This window comes from Myodes glareolus, chromosome 1 (assembly GCF_982192425.1).
Source record: "Myodes glareolus chromosome 1, mMyoGla1.1, whole genome shotgun sequence".
NCBI lineage: Eukaryota > Metazoa > Chordata > Mammalia > Rodentia > Cricetidae > Myodes > Myodes glareolus.
Genome location: NC_142026.1, coordinates 53280828 through 53300067, shown reverse-complemented (window position 1 = coordinate 53300067; position 19240 = coordinate 53280828). Strand labels below are relative to the sequence as shown.

General features: G+C 48.4%; 1 protein-coding gene across 1 annotated transcript in view; it reads left to right on the top strand.

The window, feature by feature from the left end:
- The first annotated feature begins 5052 nt into the window (after nucleotides 1-5052).
- Nucleotides 5053-19240, top strand: part of Rhpn2 (rhophilin Rho GTPase binding protein 2) — a 57621-nt gene continuing 43433 nt past the window's right edge. The window contains exon 1 of the mRNA XM_087906301.1: nucleotides 5053-5192. Within this exon, the coding sequence (XP_087762427.1) occupies nucleotides 5124-5192 (69 nt within the window). The 5' untranslated portion in view covers nucleotides 5053-5123. The remainder of the gene's footprint in view (nucleotides 5193-19240) is intronic.

Genomic DNA, 19240 nt, shown 5'->3' with positions numbered 1-19240 from the left:
TGGGACTGGACATATACATATCTGCAGTAAACAGACATGTAGGCAGGCAGGTAAAACATCCACACACATAAAATAAAATAGGGTGTAAAAAGTGTGAGTTCTTAGCTCTGGACTATCATCGTGGATTCCTATCCCTCTGAAATCCTAAGTCCCAGTAAATTCTTTTTTCTGTCGGTTGCCTTGGTGGCATGGTATTTTATCACAGCAACAGAAAGGGACTGATACATCTATGTCCCTGGCTAGCCTGGAAATCACTACGTAAACAGGGCTGGCCTCAACCTCACAGAGATCTGACTGCCTCTTCATCCATAGGGCTAGGATCAAAGGCCTGTGCCAACATGGCTGGAGGGATTTCATTCTCTTCCGTATCTGGATAGCGTCTGTTCCGTACCATATTTTCTTTTTATCCTTGAACCTGTGGATGAACACGCCCATGGCTTCCATTTCATGCCCAATGTGAACAGTGCTGCAATGAGACAACCCAGGAGACAAGTGTTCCTGACACCCTTTTCATTTCCTCTGCTTCTGTACTCAGGAGTGGAATTGCTGCATCATTCAGTAGATCTGCTTTTAGATTTTAAACATTGGTTTGTTTGCTGGAGTAGGGCTTGCCGCATCTGAACAACTTTATGGAGTCGGTTCTCTCCTTGCACTTCCATGTAGGTTCTAGGAGTTGACCTCTGGTTGCCAGGCTTTTGTGGCGAGCACCTTTAACCGGCTGAACCACATTGCCGGCCCTCATATCGTATTTTATGTCTGGCTTCCTCTGCTCAGCAACACTGGTGTGAGATTCTTGTGATTCTGTACGTAAAAGCAGGATGTTCATTTTATTGTTTGCGGTTTTCCATTATGTGACCCTGCTGTGCCTCACCCGTCTGTTCTACAAGTGGACGGGCTGTTAGGTGATTTCTTGTTAGGGAACTAGATGACTTCTCTCTCAAATGGCACAGTTAGGAATGTTCTTTTGTTTCTTTTTTGTGAGGGCATATGTATGTGTGTGGAACATGAACAAGTGTGTGTGTGTGTGTGTGTGTGTGTGTGTGTGTGTGTGTAGGCCTGAGGCTAAGTATACATGTTCTTTAGGAAGATGGCCCACCCTGTAAACCTTTGTTTTCTTTTGTTTTTGTGAGAGGGTCTCATGAAGCCTGGATTGGTCTTGAACTTACTGTATACCCAAAGAACTTCTTATCCTCTGCTTCCAATGCCACACGTTCCAAGATTTCAGGTACAGGGCTGGAGAGACAGCTCAGCAGTTAAGAGCCCAGGCTGTTCTTCCAGAGGTCCTGAGTTCACTTCCCAGCACCCACATGACAGCTCACAACCGTCAATAACTCCAGTTCCAGGGGATCTGACATCTTTATACCAATGCACATAAAATAAAGTTAAACAAATTTTTTAAAATCCCAAAACACACTGTCAGGTAGTGGTGGCGCACATCTTTAATCCCAGCACTCAGGAGGCAGAGTCAGGTGGATCTCTGTGAGTTTATGGCCAGTCTGAGCTACAGAGCTAGTTCCAAAAGCTACAAAGAAACCCTGTCTCAGAAAACAAAAAGAAAAACAAACAAACAAAAACCAAAAAATAAAACAAAAAAAATGTTTTAAAAAAAGAGATTTCAGGTATGTACTGTTGTGCCCTGTTTTATGTGGGACTGGGCATGGAACACAGCCTGCTGCACATTGGATAAGCCTCTGCCACAAGGTTTTTGAGACAGGGTTTCTCACTAGGTCCTGAGGCTAAACTAAGTAGCCAGTGAGCCCCAGGGATATCCTGTCTCTGTCTCCCCAGGGCTGAGATTACAAGTGTGTGACACCACTCTCAGCATTTTGTAACATATGTTTTAGATCTATAAAACATGACCTTGTGTTTGCACAGCATCTCTTTGTGAACTGAGCCATCTCTCCACCCTTACCTCAATCTTCTCATCCTCCTGTTTCTACCTCCCAAGTGGGGATTTGAACTCTTGATACTCTTGCTTCAGTCCAACTGGTGGGGACCATTACAGACCTGTGCCGGTATACACAGTTCAATGCCAGTTTTTAGTTTCAGCAGTAACAGGTCTCATTTCCTGGTCACAATGAGGTCAGAGTTATGGTAGAAGGAGACCTATGGGATGCCCTGCAGTGAGTCATGAGGCTGTCTGAAGGTACCTGATGTTGGGTACACCTGAGGATTAAAGTTCAAATGGCTCATGTATCCTGGAGATGGATGCCCACTGGACCTCTGAAGACCCACAGAAGGGAGCTTTAGGTCTGATGATATGTCTTTCATGACATGCTTCCTTTTCTTTTCCTTTTCTGTCTGTATTATGCGAGGTGTTATACACAGCACCTCATACACGCTAGACAAGCACTCAACCCCTGAGCTCCATCCCCATCACTTTTCTTCCTTAACAAAGGTGGCAGCTGGAAAAAGGCAATGATGTCAGACTAGATTAAATAATAGACCTTGGTTTTTATTGTATTTGCTTTTTACAAGTCTCTCGCTATAGGGCAAAGTACAGTTAGATCTTCTCTTAGGCTGATGACATAGTTGCCTTTAAAAATAAAAGTTGAGTCAGCCGTGGTGGCTCACGACTATAATTCCAGCACTTGGAGGGCTGAGACAGAAGGGTTCAAAGTCTCCCACATTGAGTTTCACGACAGCCTGCACAACAGAATGAGAACGTGGCTCAAGAAATATGGTGTGTATATATAGTTTGTTTGTTTTGTTTGAGAAAGGGTTTCTCTGTGTAACAGCCCTAACTGTCCTGGTACTCAATCTATAGACCAGGCTAGCCTCGAACTCACAGAAATCCACCTGCTTATACCTCTTGAGTGCTGGGATTAAATGCATGCACCACCACTGCCTGGAATCTAAATACTTTTTAAAAAAGATTATAAAGAAGGAGTTGGAGAGATGACTCAATGGTTAAGAGTACTGGCGACTCTTCCAGAGGTCCTGAGTTCAATTCCCAGCACCCATTTGGCAGCTCACAACTGTCTATAACTCCAGTTCTTGGGAAACCAACATCCTCGTGTGGCCTCCACAGACATGGTGCACAGCTACACACACAGGCAAAACACTTGGACACATAAGATAACTATCATACGCATAAAGTAATAATAATCTAAGGAAGAAAAAAGGAAAGTAAACGCAGGCTGTGCAAACCATGCGGAGCAAGCCAGTAAGCAGTAGTCTCTCTCCTTCATGTCCTGCATTGGGGTTTCTGCCTGGAGTTCCTGAACTGGTTTCGCTCAGTGATGCATTGTAAGGTCTACATCAAACAAACCCTTTCCTCGCCCCAGGAAAGCAAACTAAGATATCAGGTTAGCTTTGAGCCCAACAATACTGCTGTTTCAGCTTCCTGAAAGACATTGAGATCACAGGTGTATATACAGTCCCATCCTTTGACAGGGTCTTTCTTTCTTTCTTTCTTTCTCTTTCTTTCTTTCCTTCTTTTTTTGAGACAAAGTTTCTCTGTAGCTTTGGACCTGTCCTGGAACTAGCTCTGTAGACCAGACTGGCGATAGGATCTTTCTTAAACTGAAGTAGCCCTTTTCTCATGGGCTACTTTTAATTTAAATCCGGATGGATTTAAAATGATAACATTTGCTAAACTGTTGTCATTGTTTAATTAAGCACTTATTTTAAAACTCTCAAAACACCCCCGATACACTTTAAATATTTTTTACATTTATTTAGTTTGCTTGCATTGGGGGAGGGGAGCATGTACGTGCCACAGCGCACGTGTGGGGAATCAGAGTGTGGAAGTTGGTTCTTGCCCCTTCTATCCTATGGGTCTCCGGGATGGAACTCAGGTTGTCACGCCCGGCGGCAAGCAACCTTATCCGCTGAGCCATCTTTCCAGCCACTCTAAAACACTTTTTAAGGAGTGCGAAAACGGTTGGTTAGTTTTGAAAGCTGATTGTCTTTACCTGAGGTTTACATTGCGACCTACGGACCGCCAAAGACAGAAGCAGCAGACAAAGGTGTCCCTTAGTGGTGGTAATGGGGGGGAGGCAATGCGAGGAGGAACTTGGCTCTACCGGTTGGGGACTCTAGGCTCCTGCAGCTAGATCATAGACTCCTGTGCCACCAATATCCGACCGTAGAGTCTGTTTACTCTCCAGTAAGAGGTAGCGCGAAGCCCGAGCTTAGGGGACCCCTGATACTCCTGTACTAACCACATCTGATTCAGAAACTCTGGGCCAGCCGGAGAAAGAATCCCCTGGGCTCCATTCTGCAGTAAGAAAACCGAGGTTTGTTTTCTCTAAGATCCTTAAAAACATCCTCAGTTTTCGCGCACAAAGCCCCTCCAGCTCAGTAGGTGGCCCCCTCTCCCGGCGACTTCTGCCATCCACCCACAATGCCCAAAACCAGCCAAAGCAGTCGAAGACCTTTCCTCTTGCAAGAGGCTTTCCTGACTTCCCTTGGCCAGCGCCAAGAGCTCCCGAGCGGAGATGGAACTGGTCCTGAATCCTCCCCGCGTGTACAAGTCCCTGGGTGGGAAAACGAACGTGAATTGCCCACGCACGCTCTCTGCATTTACTCTCCCCAGGGCTCCCGAGAAAAGGGTGAATCCCAGTTTGGATTTCACTGCGGCCGCTGAAACCTCTCTCCGATCCGCTGCACCACCTTGGTGCTCACAAGGGAGAGCTATTAACCACGCTCAGAATAAGATCGTAGGCTCAGCAGACAAGCGGTGCGCGAGACTCTAGACTCTAGCTCTGAACAAGGGCGCGGAAAAGGCAGGGCGTGGCCTATGCAAATGAGGTAGGGCTTCAGGGCCACGTCCTCGGGCGGGGCTGGAGGGGGGGGCTCGTGTGCTGTGGGCGGGGCCTGAGATGAGTGGGGCGTGGCTCCAAAGATTAGGGGGTGTGGCTCACTTTCAGGGATGCAGGGTAGATCGGAGTTCCAGGCTCAGGATCCGCCTACGACTCTGCCTTTCTGGGAGGGGCGGGGCTCCAGATATCTGGCGCTCTGGGATTCGAAAGGGGCGGTACTGCAGCCGCTCGTTCAGCGGGGCGGGACGGGGCGGGGCGGAGCGGGGACAGGACAGGGGCGGGGGCGGGTCCCGGCGCCTTCTGGGGCCCTTGGTGGCCACTGCACCTCAGTTCACCCTCGGCTCCCGCGCCGCCAGCATGACCGACGCACTGCTACCCGCGGCCTCCCAGCCACTGGAGAAAGAGAACGATGACTACTTTCGGAAGGTGGGCGGCGAGCTCTCAGACCCTCTCTGTCCACTCAAACTGTGGAGCGCGCTGATGGGGGTTGCGGCAGGGGTCGGCCTGGCCCGGAGGGGGAGGGGACAGGAGGGGACACGCGGGGCTGATGCGGGAAGGGAGGGCGAAAGGGGCTGCGTGAGGCTGGGCGCCCGGAGCAGATGGCAGCCGGACTCCGGCGCACAGGTGCACGGGCGAGCCGCGCGCAGGTAGGAGCCTGGAGAGGTGATTCGGGTGGCCCTGCCAGCCTTCCCACGTCCGTGGGGTAAGAACCAGCCCCTGGCCACGCTGGCTAGCTCGGTCACTCCGCACTGCGACCGACCATAGCCCAGCTTCCACCCGAGTGCGGACTGAGAGTTTTGATCTTTGGCTTCCCAAATGCTTTCAGCGTTCTCTCCCTTCGACTTCGTAGTAGGTAAGGGGAGGGTGGCTGTTGCGAGGGGACCTCGAGCGCGCCTCCCTCGTTTGTCCTGCGTCGCCCAAGAGGGCCAGAGAATGGCAGTCTCACCTCTTCAAAGCGGATTTATCTGTATTTGGTTGTCCGAGAGACCGAGAGGTCGAGAGACTGGGCTCTGCGCGCTTGGCACGTCCTGACGCTCCTCGGCAACTTACCCGACTGCCTTTCGCCAGGAACTCAGTTCCTCAAAAGCGACCCCAGCAGGCGCCCACACTGGAGCTGGCATGCCCAATAGCTGCAGGAACTGGCTTACGAAAACACTTTGGAGGTTCGAATCACAGTGACAGGCTTCTCACCTTCCTTTCAGGTCCCTAGTGAGTCTAAAAATAGCCTTTTGGAGTTTGGCCAAGGTTCACCTGGTGGGTTGAGAGATTGTCGTAGATATTTTTCTAACTGATACGATCGAAGGCACAGCCAGTAACCATGAATAGGGAAGTGAAACTACTTCCCACAGAGCAATCAATTCTTAATTGTTCAGCGCCGCTTCGCCACTTCATAAATGGGCTTGGAAGCTTCCTTCTCCCGCGGGACACTGACGACTTAGAGTTTTTGCTCACGATTGAAGTAGTTGAACAGAGGGAGAATATGGAGACAGGTGGGGACAGTGGGCAGGTTTTTTTAAAGTTGCTTTTGGCATTTAAAAAAGTTTTAAAGTATATTTAAGTTGAAAGATGTCATCATGGAATTACAGGATTATAACTTCTAATTATGTGAGGCATTTGGGCCAGAGGATCACAGGCCAGTGTTGTAGGAGGTTGCTTGGCCTGGGAATCGCAAGATGTCCAACCTAAGGCCCTAGGGCCTGACTGCCACCCCCACAAAATTGCTTTACAGCCGCCAGAAAGTTGCCGCCTCTTTCTGGGACTTCAGTTCTTGCTAGATTGTTTGTCATTTGAACAGATGGTTTGGCAGGCCTGTGACAGTTTCTGGGGGGGAGATGACAGGGGAAGTCGGTGAATGGCATATACCCTGGAGGTGCCAAGCCTTTTAGAACAGGTTCTCCCTGTGGAAACTTCCAGGGAGTCTTAGGGGAGGACGTGGGTGGGGAAGAGAAAAGATCGAAGTCTGGGTTGTTTTTTGTTTTTTGTTTTTAAAGTTTTAAGTGTGTGTGTGAGCACGCACGTGCGCACGCTCACGCCTGCACCTTAAATTTATGTTTATATGCACCATAAGGCCTTGGAGGACAGAAGTAAGGACTGAATATCCTGGGACTGGAATTACAGGTCGTTGTGAACATCCCCTTGACATGGATGCTAGGAAGTAAACTCAGGTCCTCTGCAAGAACCGCGAGCGAGCACTTCTACCCACTGAACCATCTCTCTACCTCTTCTCTGACACACACGACCCACGGATTGAGAAACTGCTGCTTTAGACCCCGTGATCCCATTGTCTTTATCTTCCTTCCTTACTCTGATACACATTGCTGGTGGCCCTAGCCAGTGTGAAAGTCTCGGTGAGGTAGCTCAGTGGAGTGCTTGCCTAACATGCACCTGATCCTGGGTTCTGTTCCCAGCGCTGTGAAAACAAGCAGGTGAATAAAGCAGGCTGTCAGTATCCTCTCGCTCACCTATCTGTCCCACCGGCTTCTTCCCGTAACTTAGGTCGTGCGTGCATCCCGACTGAAAGTTGGGCAAGCAGGGATGCCAGCTGGGGAGGTTGGGATGAAGAGTGGGACCTGGCGACCTGCCAGCTGCGGACTGGCGATGCCACTTTGGGAGTCACTTGGAAAGGGATGGGAGAGAGAAGATGAGAGCTGAAAAGGTGGCAGTGTGGAGGACGCCCAGAGAGGTTAAGTCCTTTTAGCAGACAGCTGAGGTTGCGTAGCCCAAAGAGTTCGGGAGAGGCCTAGGCTATCCCTTCCGGGGAACGTCATCGCAGAGTGGGAACTAACAAAAGCCAGGGTGGCTGGGTTGCTGGAGAAGATGCTGGAGGGTGGCAAAGTGAAGAAGACAGAAGGCAAGTGCACTTGTGTGTGAGTGTGTATGCGCATGTGCACGTGCGTGCGTGCATGTGCACGTGTGTGTGCGCGTGTGTATGTGCACGTGTGCACGTGTGCGTGTATGTGTGTGCGTGTATGTGTGTGTGTATACATTTGTTTTTTCCAGGGAAGGTCTCTTGACACAGCCCTAGCTATCCTGGAACTCTGGCCTTGAATTCACAGAGATCCTCCAGTCTCTGCCTCTGGAGTGCTGGGATTAAAGACGTACACCACCATTGCTCAACTCTCAATGTATATTTTTTAAAAAATTTATGGTGCTGGGGATTGAACCTGGGGCCTCTTGTATACCTCACAAATATTTTACTACTGAGCTACAATCGTCATTCCCAAATGTTTTTAGAACAAGCAAGTCTTGTTTTTTGTTTTTCTTCTCTTTTTCTTTTTTTTTTTTTGCTTGTTTGTTTCGTTTTGCTTTTTTAAATTTTTAAATTTTATTTATTTATTTATTAGGAGAGAGAGTTTGAATTCTCTATCCTCTGGTCTTTACCTCCCAAGGACTTGGTCACAGGTCTGGCCTTCCCCACCCTGTTAGAGTCTTCTTAAAAATTTGTGTTTGTGTTTACAGCCCCAGGGCTTGTGTCCGCTGGGTTGTTACTCTAGCGCAGCCTCTGAAAGCACTACCAAAGGTGAGGCTGAAGTCCCCTCAATAAATTTGTTGCCCCTAGGCCTTGCAGTCCCTTCCTTCTGGTGGGCGGACTGAGTTTTGCTTTCTAAGATAAACCTTGATTACTCGCTTACCAGCCAAAGCCCAGACAGAAATGCCTGGGGCTGTGATAGCACACACCCGAGAACACAGGAAGCAGGACCAGGAATCAGGACGGAGGACAGGCTGGTTGCTGGACACAGTGAGTTCCAGGCCAGCTCTGTCTCAAACACAAACTAACCAAAAGGTAAAAGTGAAGAAGTCAGGTGTGGAGATGCTTTGAGGCCAGGAAAAGGGTAAACTGAGGAAACATTCTGGCTGATGGGAGGGAGGTGAGGAGGGTGAGCCGACTAAGGGGAGGGAATAGGCGGCCCTAAATTAGAAATATAGTCCGGAGCTTATACAACAGCCCTCAGGTCAGACTCCTCTGCCCCTGTACTTGCAGGATTGGATCCTTATTTGCCCAAGACAAACAATTTCTTATCAGTTCTCTGTCATCCCTCCCTCTTGGCTTTCAAAGGCCGGTCTACTCTCTTTGCTATGGAAGGCCCTAGATCAGGACCAGACTGTTGGACCCAGATTCTCCCTCTCTCATGCCCCCTGGGGAATAAACCCAGAGTCTTGAGAGAGTTGGGCCAGTGCTCTGCCTCTCTGTGACATCTCCAGCTCCTGGGTCCTGCTGTTTCAGTCGGGCCTCATTTTCTGGGGTGCCGAGCCTGGCTGGGAGCTGAGGCTTTTTCGTGGTGTTCGGAGTGAGCAGGGGGGTGGCTCACCAGCCTAGTCAGCTGTGTTTTGTGTGACCTGCACACAAAAGGGAGCCTAATTGCCCACAAGTCCCTCTGCAAGTTGGTCGCGGATCCAAAGGATGCTGAATAAGAGAGAGGGGGCTCCCTGTAACAGAGAGGGGGCTCCCTGGTAAATCGGGATGGGGGCTCTTTGGGATCGTGCGGGACCTGGTTGACATAGCTTGAGAACACAGGCTGTCCCCAGGCTAGGACATCTCAGGACAAACTCTGTAGTCTGGGTCTGGCAGATACCCTCGGAGGCATTTCTAAGAAGAAAAGACCGGAGAACTTTCAAGGCTGTCACAGTGTTCCATCTTTCTCTTTCTCTGGCTTCTCTTTTTCCTTTTTCTTTCTCTAAATTGTAGGATGCTTACATTCAACCATGATTCTATATAAGATTACTATAAATGCCTTGCCTGGGTGGTTTCTGTTTATACATTTAAAGTTCTTTCTTAAGAGAAGGGTTGGTCCAATTTGTTGCCCCCCTTCTCCCCCTAGATTTTTATTTTCGTTCAGAAAGCCTTCAAAACAAGTGTGCTCAGACCTGCTGTTCACTGCAGTGCCCTGTGAGTTTCTGTGTGCTGTTAGCAGACCCCTTCTTGGGGGGCTCCCCTCCCCCACTCACCCAGGGGCTGTAATCCTAAAATCCCTCAGAAAACCTGTTTTAGCTGGGAGAGAGAGAGAGAGAGAGAGAGAGAGAGAGAGAGAGAGAGAGAGAGAGAGATACAGAAAACCTCTCCCCAGTACTTTCGGAGGCTCAAAGTGGGAGGCCTCAGTCCTGCGCAAAGGAGGTTGACGGACACTGAGGCTTTGTCACTTGCTATCTCCCCGCCTCCTCTTCCCCCGGGAACAGTGAATTTAGCTCCATTGTTTTTACTCAAGAGCTGTAGAGCCCTTGATTGTTTGTTCTCTAAACCTGCCTGCTGGACAGGGCCCCAAGGTCCACTGTGTCCTGGTTTATGGCCCCTGTTGACTCTCTGGCCGTCCTGGAGGCTCCAATGGGAAGGAAGGAGGAGAAAATCCTTCTTTGTCTTCTAACTTTTTGAAAAAGAAAAAAAATTGAGACAGCACCTCCTTATATTTCCCTAGCTATCCTGGAACTCACTATGTAGACCAGACTGACCTCGAACTCACAGAGATTCTCCTGCTTCTGTCTCCAGAGTGCTGGGATGAAAGGCGGGCACCACCAGGCCGGGCTCTTTCCTTTTTAAGTCCAGAGTCTTTTCTTCCTCTGCACCAGTGCATCTAATTCCATGCGAGAGGCTGTGTGTCATGAGTGTCACGTGTGGTCTGTGGAGAAGTCTTGTTTCATTTGCTGATGATATAAGGCTGGGGATGGAACCCAGGGCTTCCGGTACCATAAACAACCGCTCTGCCACTCTGCCCTCTGTTTGCTTCTCATTTGGAGGCAGGGTCTCCCTAAGTTTCCCAGACTGGACTCTTGATCAAGCTAGAGCTGAAGCCATTGCTCTGGATTTTTCAGTTACAGGATCCAGTTTATTATCTTCTTTGCCTAGGCTACTTTTAAACCAAAGTTTAATTTCCACATTATAAAACATACAAATCTTGAGTGCAGAATTCAATTCCTTTGGACAACATATATGCCTATAGAATCATAATGCCTCACTATTCAAAATCTAAAAAGTTTCCATCATTCCAACACTCACAAAGGATACAAACCCAGGAACAGCCAAGAGCCTACCACTCTTTCTTTTTAAATTAACTTATTTTAATTTTATACGCTTTGTCGTTTTGCCTGCATGCATGTCTGGGTGAGGGTGTTGAGTCCCCTGGAACTGGAGTTACAAAAGGTGTGAGCTGCCATGTGGGTGCTGGGAATTGAACCCAGGTCCCCTGGAAGGGCGGTCAGTGTTCCTAACTGTTGAGCCATCTCTCCAGCTCCATGGTCCCCTACTGTTAATATGGGCCTAAAGGCCAGACTGAATGCAGGCTGACCATGGCCTTCATGAGGATCCCATCTTGCAGAGGTGCACACCAACAGTCCAGAGGGCCTGTTGGCTTTCCTCTTTCTGTGGGACGGTGGCCAGGAGGAGTCCCCTGGCAGGAGCAGCGTTTTCAGGTGACTCAGAGGAGAGTCAGTGTCATGAGCTGTCAGGAGCTGTGACACTGTAAATGTCCCTTGTTTCCTGGGGCTGTTTGGACAGTTGCCAAGACACCACCTGATGCTGCTGGGCATCAACTTTCTCTGGACCAACACTTCCTCCTGACACAAAGGCTGCATTGGAAGTGGCCACAAAGACCAGGCGGTGCAGGTGCGTCTGAGCCCCAGGAGCGGGTGGCCAGCGTGGGCAGCAGGGCTGATGGCGGAGTGCCGGGGACAGGGAAGGTGGTGAACCGTGTGAGTTCTGGCTTTTTCAGGGATAGCTGGGAGTTCATGTGGCCCCTAAGATTTTTGGAAAACTTCCCGGTTTCCGTTTGCTTCTAGGAGAATAGAGGGACCCAAACAACTTCAGAGGTGGTTTATTTTTCTTTGGTACTGTTTGCATTTCCCGGAACCAGAAGTTGTCATAAAGATGGCAATCACGGCAATGTACAGATTCAAGGTCAAACTCAAATGTCAGCCCCTGCCGCCACCCCACTGCCTTGCTGTCTAGAGAAGGACTTTACCGATGGCGTGACAATCCTATTGGTTAGAATAAGTGGGTCACAGGGTGCTTCTGGAAATGCAGTTCACTTGTGGACATTTTGGTGCTTGTGATTGACATGCAGTAGATGCTGATGTGGGTTATGGATCTCACTGGAAGTAGCCTATGGTTTAATAAGGTCTCCATTCTTCTGCTGCCTACTTCATTCTTTTGGGAATGACTCCCCTGAGAAAGGATCGGGATGTTGGAAGGAAGGCAAAGGGGCCTCCACCTGGTGGATATTCTAGAAGGGTAAGAGGGCTATTTGTCTTTTGTGTTTTTAATAGTTCTAACCTTTACTTTTAGTTATGTGTACAGATAGTTTGCCCGCATGGACACTTGTGCATCATGTGCATGTAGTGGCTTCAGAGGCCAGAAGGGGGCACTAGATCTCCTGGGACTGGAATTGTAGACTGTTTGAGCCTCTGTGTGGCTGCTGGGAATCAAACCCTGGTCCTCTGGGAGAGCAACCAGTGCTTTTAACTATCGCATCATCTCTGCAGCCTCATAAGAGTCTGTTTTGTAAAATCAAATTCATGCTTTAATTTTTTATGATCAACGCCTTGCTGTGTAGCCTCAAACTCCAGAGAGTCTGGCCTTCCTCCCAAATGGGGAGATCACAGGCCTACACCATTCGTTCATTTGTTTATTTTAGGCGTGGAAATCTCGGCTCCCTCCCTTCAGTCTCCAGCGTGGCGAGAAGTGAAATGAGCTGTGTGTGTATTGCAGGGTATGGCTTGCTATTTCCGTACTTTCTGGCTGACAGCTCGGGCAAAATCAGCAACAAACAATTCTTGTTTTCCGGATTCTGGTGGCTGAATGAGGGATTGTGCAAACAGAAAGGAGGGACGAATCTCCTTGCTGGAGAAACACACCTGCCTGGTGTGACCTAGTCCTGGGGTCTCTGGTCTAGTGCTGTTCCCGGGTCACCCTGTCTGTTTCTCTTGCGTGCTTCATCTCAAACTTGCGCATGTGGGCGGGCTTTCTCTGGAGTCACTCATGTCCTCCAAAGGAAATGTCTCCGGTGTTTCCTAGGTGAACAAACCTGTTACAGTTGTCCCAAAAGATAAATACACCTTAATATTTACTTATTTCTTTATTTTAAGACTGTTCTTGCTATGTAGCCCAGTCTAGTTTTGAACTCCTGATACTCCCACCTCACCTCCTGAGTGCTAGGACCCCGGATGTGTACCATCACACTTGGCATCCTATGATGGACGTTTACTCAATAATAAGAAAGGACCAAACATTGGATGTCGCATCATGGGCAAATCTCAAGACATGTTGTTGGGAAAACTAAAGATGGACGTTGGTTCTGTTTATGCAGTGTGAGAACACACAGACATGTAGGTGAGGAAAACCGAAGCGTTAGGCCTATGAGATGGTCCGGCTGTCAAAGCGTGCCGAGTCTGAGGAGCTGCATTTGCTCTGCAGAATCCACAAGATGGAAGGAGAAAGTGACTCCCAAGAGTTCTCCTCTGACCTCCACACAAGTGCTATGATACATGTGCACCACACATGTGTATGGATGTATGTCTGTCTGTGAGTGCACACATTCATATGATCTCACACACATGTGAGCACACATACACACATAAAATGTAATAAGTTTAAAAAGAAAGCCTAGTATTGATTGCTTGGAGTGATAGAGACCTTTTAGATTTTGAATAACGTGGCGGTTCTGTAGGCATATATGTTGTCCAAAGGCATTGAGTTCTGCACTTAAGGCTTGTATGTTTTATAATGTGGAAATTAAACTTTGGTTTAAAAGTAGCCTAGGCAAAGAAGGTAACAAGTTGGATCCTGCAACAGAGAAATCCAGAGCAATGGCTTCAGCTCTAGCTTGGTCAATAGTCCAAAAGCTGCCACTAATGTGGTGACACACGACCTCTTTAATCCCAGAGGCGGGGCGGAATCTGTGAGTTCAAGGCCATCTTGGTCTCCCGTGAGCTCTAGGGCAGCCAGGGCTACACAGGGAAACCTGTTTTATGTTTTTGTTTTTGTTTTTATTTTTTTCTAGTCTGCTCCCTCTTGCAGATTTCATTTGCAGGGAAACACTCTCTCCCCTGCTGCAGCTTAATTCCCCGCCCCCTCTTGAGGTGCAGTCTCAGTGTGCACTGCGCGGTGATCCTCCTGTCTCTGAAGTGCTGGGATTGTAGCTGTGCACCGCCACAACCAGCAAGCGCCTCCTGTCGATAAGCCCGGGGTGACATTCCCCACCCCTGTGCCTTTCCCTGATTCAGTCTTAGTTCCAGGGACTTGATTTTCCAAGTATCCGGGCATGAGTCCACATTCTTACTCTTGGGAAGGGGGTGGGAGAACAGAGGTGTAGCTCTCTAACCGTCCCAGGCTTTGAGGTGAGGAGTGTTCCCCCAAGCAGGGTGAGGGAAACCAGCAGCCCTGAGCCGGGAAGCACATGGCTAGCAAGTGAGCTACCTGAGCGGCCCTCCACAGCTGTGCAGCTGAAGTCCATTCCAGCCTGCTGCCAGGGGCTTCAGCTGCCCACTCTCCTTGCCTTCTACTGTGGGGTCCAGGATGCTATGCCATCATTCACGTAGGGGTTTCACACCTGGGAAGTGGCCCTAACGCTAGCAATAAGATTGAGCATTCTCTCAGAACTTGCTTTTCCTGGGTATTAGCTGTCTGACAACCCTTTCATTTTTTTATTAAGGTTTATTTTTTACTTTGAACTATGTGTGTGCGCTTGTTTGAATATAGGTTTGTGTCCATGAGTGGAGGTGCCAGTGGAGGCCAGAAGAGGACATTGGATCCTCTGGAGCCTGAGTTATAGATGGCTTGAGCTACTTGACTCTGTGTGTGTGTTTGTGTGTGTGTGTGTACGTGCATGTATGTGTGTGCTGGAACCAAACTTGGTCTTTTGTAAGAGCAACAAATCCTCTTAGCCACTGAGCAATTTCTCCAATACCCCCTTTCCTGTTTTAAGAGTAACTGAGCTGGGTGTGCCGGCTCACACCTTTAATCCCAGCACTCGGGAGGCAGAGGCAGGTGGATCTCTGTGAGTTTGAAGCCAGCCTGTACTGGAATTAAAGGCATGTGCCACCACTGGCCGGTCCAATCTAATCTTTTGAGGGAACCAAATGGACCTGTGTAGTACACTTTTTTCTTTGAAAGTCTGTTTGGGTTTTATTTTATCTTTTAAAGAAAGTCTCCTGTTATGTAGCTCGGGCTGGCTTTGAGCACATCCTCTTTCCTCAGCCTTTTAAATGCTGAGATAACAGGCTTGCTCTGCCTGCCTGGCACTCACCTCTGTAGGATCTGTCAGTAGTGGTTCTTAAAGCTACAGACGGGTTAACTCAGTGTGCCTGAGCTCTGGGCCACGATGGTGTGGGAGCTGCTCTTCTGGTGACTTGGAAGAGGCACTGAGCTAGTTGGAAGCTGTTTGTTCAGGGTGAGAGAGAAGCTCACTGTTAGACAAGGTCAAAGGGCTGGCGATGGAGCTCCGTGATAGAACACTTGCTTACCTAACATGCATGAGGCCCCAGGTTACAAAAATCAAGAAACTTGCTACCATGACCAAATTTTAGGGCTGAGTGTCACTCAGTGGCAGATTACTTCTCTGGCATGTGCGAAGCCCTGGGTTCAAATCCCATCACATGCACGCATGCACACATGCAAGCATGTGCGCACACAAGAAAAGACCAGGGTGAGAAATGTGTGGTGGTTCTCTCAGAAAAGGACTCATCAACACTCAGCAGGGACTCCTGGGTGACTCAGCCCCTTGTGGTACCAGGGCTTCTTTCTGGGGGTCTTGCCTACATTTACCTGTCTGAGAACTTTGCAAGCTGGATGGGTGGTTTTTGTCAGTTGCAGCAGCACCCAGCATTCCTACCTGTCAGTAAGAAGTAATGGAGTTAGTTCTGGGTCCAGTGACTCAGTGCAGTTTAATCCCCTGCATTCCTGAGCTTTATCTAGAAACTGGACCCTAAGTCTGTGGGCTGCGTAGGCAGGGATTCCAGGAGGTAGGGAAGGTATAGGAGCAGGAGAAAGCTCTTATTCATAAACCGGGATGGATGCTTAGCTGAGCTTCAAGAAGGACTTCGCTATGAAAGTGTCTGTGAAACAGACCTGGTGAGCCGCAGCACTATGAGGCAAGTGGGACCAGCCCTTCATAGTGGTGTTTAGCCCTTTACTCTTAAATCAACTTAACAGTAAAACCATTTTTAATGGCTTAACAGTCAGGAGCACTTGCGGCTCTCTCTGGCCAGTCCCTGCCTTCCCCGGGGAGCCCAGCCTATGAGTTCTAGGGGATCTGACACCTCCATCTATCCTTCGCAGGCATTGCACGCTTGTGCACACACTCAAGTGCAGGCAAATGCTTGCACACACAAAATAAAAATAAGTAAAATCTGAAAACTATGTAATAGTTTCTGGGGAAAAGGGAAGACATCCCCTTGCTCCTTAAATGGAATCTCATGCAACTCAGGCTGACCCGGATATTCTCATCCTACCTCCTTTCCCTTCAGAGTGCTGGGATTGCAGGCATTGCACACACGGACTTCATGCATGCCAGAGAAGCACGACACCAAGATCTATCCCACCCAGCCCCCAGATTTAAAGACAGTGTGTGTGTGTGTGTGTGTGTGTGTGTACCAGAGGGGCCCACATGGCCAGAGGTGTTGGATCCCTTGGAGCAGTTGTGAGCCATCTGATTGGGTGCTGGTCCTCTACAGGAGAGGTACAAGGTCTTAATTGTTGAGCCGTCTCTCTAGCCCTATTCTCTTTGCCTCTCCCCACTCCCTGCGCCCCCCCCCCCCCCGCCATGGTCTCCCTATCTGGCAAAGGATGGCTTCGAACTCACTACATAGTCCAGGCTGGCCTTGAACACCCAGTCTTCCTGCTCCAGACTTGAAGTGCTGGAGACAGTTTTCTCATTTCAAGTTTAAAAACCAGGGATTAATGATCTCAATTGAAAGACACTGGCTTTAAGGTGCCTTCCAGCTCAGATTCTGAGTATCTGCAACTTAGAAGGCGGTCACTCTCACCACTCTACCACCAAAGCAAATGTAACACAAGCAATTGGAATAGGGAGGAAAGTGTCAGTCATGGGACTGAGAAATGGGTGGGGTGCAAGGGTGGAATTTTATGCTGGAGGGATGACGGTCCCCTTCTGAGAAGAGAATATGAGAAATTCCTGAGGAAGGAAGGTACCTCATTTCTCTCTAGTCCAAAGGCCAGATTGTGGGGCCCCTGAATGGGTTGAGCTGTAGATAACCTGCCTCTCCTTCCTAGGGGTCCAGGCCATGAGTGTGGAGGGTGGGGGTAAGGTAGGAGGTAGTTGAGGTTGTAAGGTGTGAGGTTCCTGAGTTGGCAGGGGCAGCTCCATCTGAGAACATTTCCTACCAGGACACTCCCAGGGAGTAGCCACTGGCCCTACAGATAAGCCTCACCAAGGAATGTGGTCCTCTCCCTGTCTGAGCTAGGGAGGGCACCATTAGGTTTAAATGATCTGAAAGTTGATACACGATAATCCAAAGACCCTGGGGGTGGAGGAGGTTAGGGAGGGATGTACCCCAGGGGTAGAGCACTTGTTTAGTGAGTTCAACCGCCAGCACTGCAGAAAGAAAAAGGAAAGAAACAAATCCCTCAGGAAATCACAGGCAGATGTTGATAAAGAAGTCTAAGTGATCAGCCTGTGAGAGTGTTTACCTAAGAAGGCTTGAGTTCTGGGAGACCGAGTTTCTAGTTTTGCAAAGATGAAAAATAATATTTCGGGGGCAGATGAGGTGATTCAACAGGTAAGGTGATTGTTGTCAAGGTTGGCAACCTGAGGTTGATTCCCAGGACCCACACAGGTACTTGGCAGAAAGGGAGAACTGACTCCCACAAGTTTTCTCTGGCCTTTACACACATGCCACGACAAGTGTGTACGTAATAACCCGCTCATGATAATAATAAATGATACTTTTGGAAAGTAGGGATGACAAATGTCCACTTATAATCTCAGTGTTCAGAAAGCTGAGGCAGGAGGATCACTGTAAATTGAAAGCTGACTTGGGCTACACCGAAAGATTCTGCCTTAAATAAACCGAAAACACATTAAGAAAAAAACAAAAGAAGAAAAAAAGCTCTCTGAACTTGGCAAATAAGATAACCCAGTTTTAAAATGGGCAAAGGGTTTGAGTCAGTAATTCCTCAAAAAAGACATCCGAATGACTACAGACCCATGAAAAAGACTCGACAATTTCTGGGCTGGATTTCCATGTCTAAGAACCAGCCAAGGAAATGACACAGGGCAAGAATTCTTACTGACTTAGTCAGGGTCTAAGGTCTCTTAGCAATAGTCTCTGCAATGACCAGAGTGATTTTATTTTACCTTTTGTAGGAGAGGTGGGCAATACAAGAAATGAAACCCAAGGCCTTGCACATGCTAGGTAAGCCCTCTGTCGTTGAGTCATATCAACTAACCCAAGCCAGTGAAAAAGTTGACTCATGGTGACATACCACACACACCCGGATGGTGCTCTGGCTGACCTGATGTCAGCTTGACATAAACCTAGGCATACCTGGGAAGAGAAAATGCCAACGGCAAGACTGACTTGTGGGCAGGTCAGTGGGGGTAATGGTATAAGAAGGAAGACTGAGCATGGGGAACAAGCCAGTAAGCAGCCGTCTGGCTTCTGCTGCAGTTTCTGCTCCCAGGTTTTTGCTTTGAGTTTTTGCCCTGACTCAGGAAGTGATGACGGAGTGTGACCAGAGAGTTGTAAGATGAAATAAAACATTTTCCTCCCAGGTTAGCTTTGGTCGTGGCGTTTTATCACAGCCATAGAAACCTAACTAAGACAGATGGCTGTCATTAAAGAAATAAAAAAACAGCAGGTCGAGGGCTGTAGCTCAGTAATAAAAGGTACTTGCCTGAATCTGTCCGTGAAGAACTGGGGGTGGGGCTCAGTGGTAGAGAACTTGCTGGCATCTACCAGTGAGGAACCGAGCACATGGCTTAATTAAGGAATATTTGCTAATGGGAATATAAAATGGAAATTGGCAAATTATCTGATAGTTTCTCAAATGGTTAAACATAGACTTAGCTACATGACCTCTAGGTACATGGAAAATAAAGTCAGCAATGCTTGTTCAATGAACAACTTGTGTGGGAAATGAGACTTCAGTTGTTCGTTTTGTTTTGTCTTTGTTTTCGAGACAGAGTTTCTCTGTGTAACAACCCTGGCTGTTCTATAGAGCAGGAGGCTGGCCTTGAACTCATAGAGGTTGCCTCTGCCTCCCGAGGAGGCATGTATGGAATTAAAGGCATACATACATACACACACATACACACACACATTGTGTGAACCCTAGGGAGAGAAAAGCAGGTATGTACCCTCCAACCTGCTCAGGGGCCCCCTGATCAGTGACTTTTGGGCTAAAGAGTCAGAAATGAATTAATTTTCCTTTCCACGGTTTCTCCTCCCCTTTCTCCTCTTATTTAATTTAATTTTTTTTAATTAAAAAAAATTTTTTTTTTTTTTTGGTTCAGGATCTCTTGTAGCCC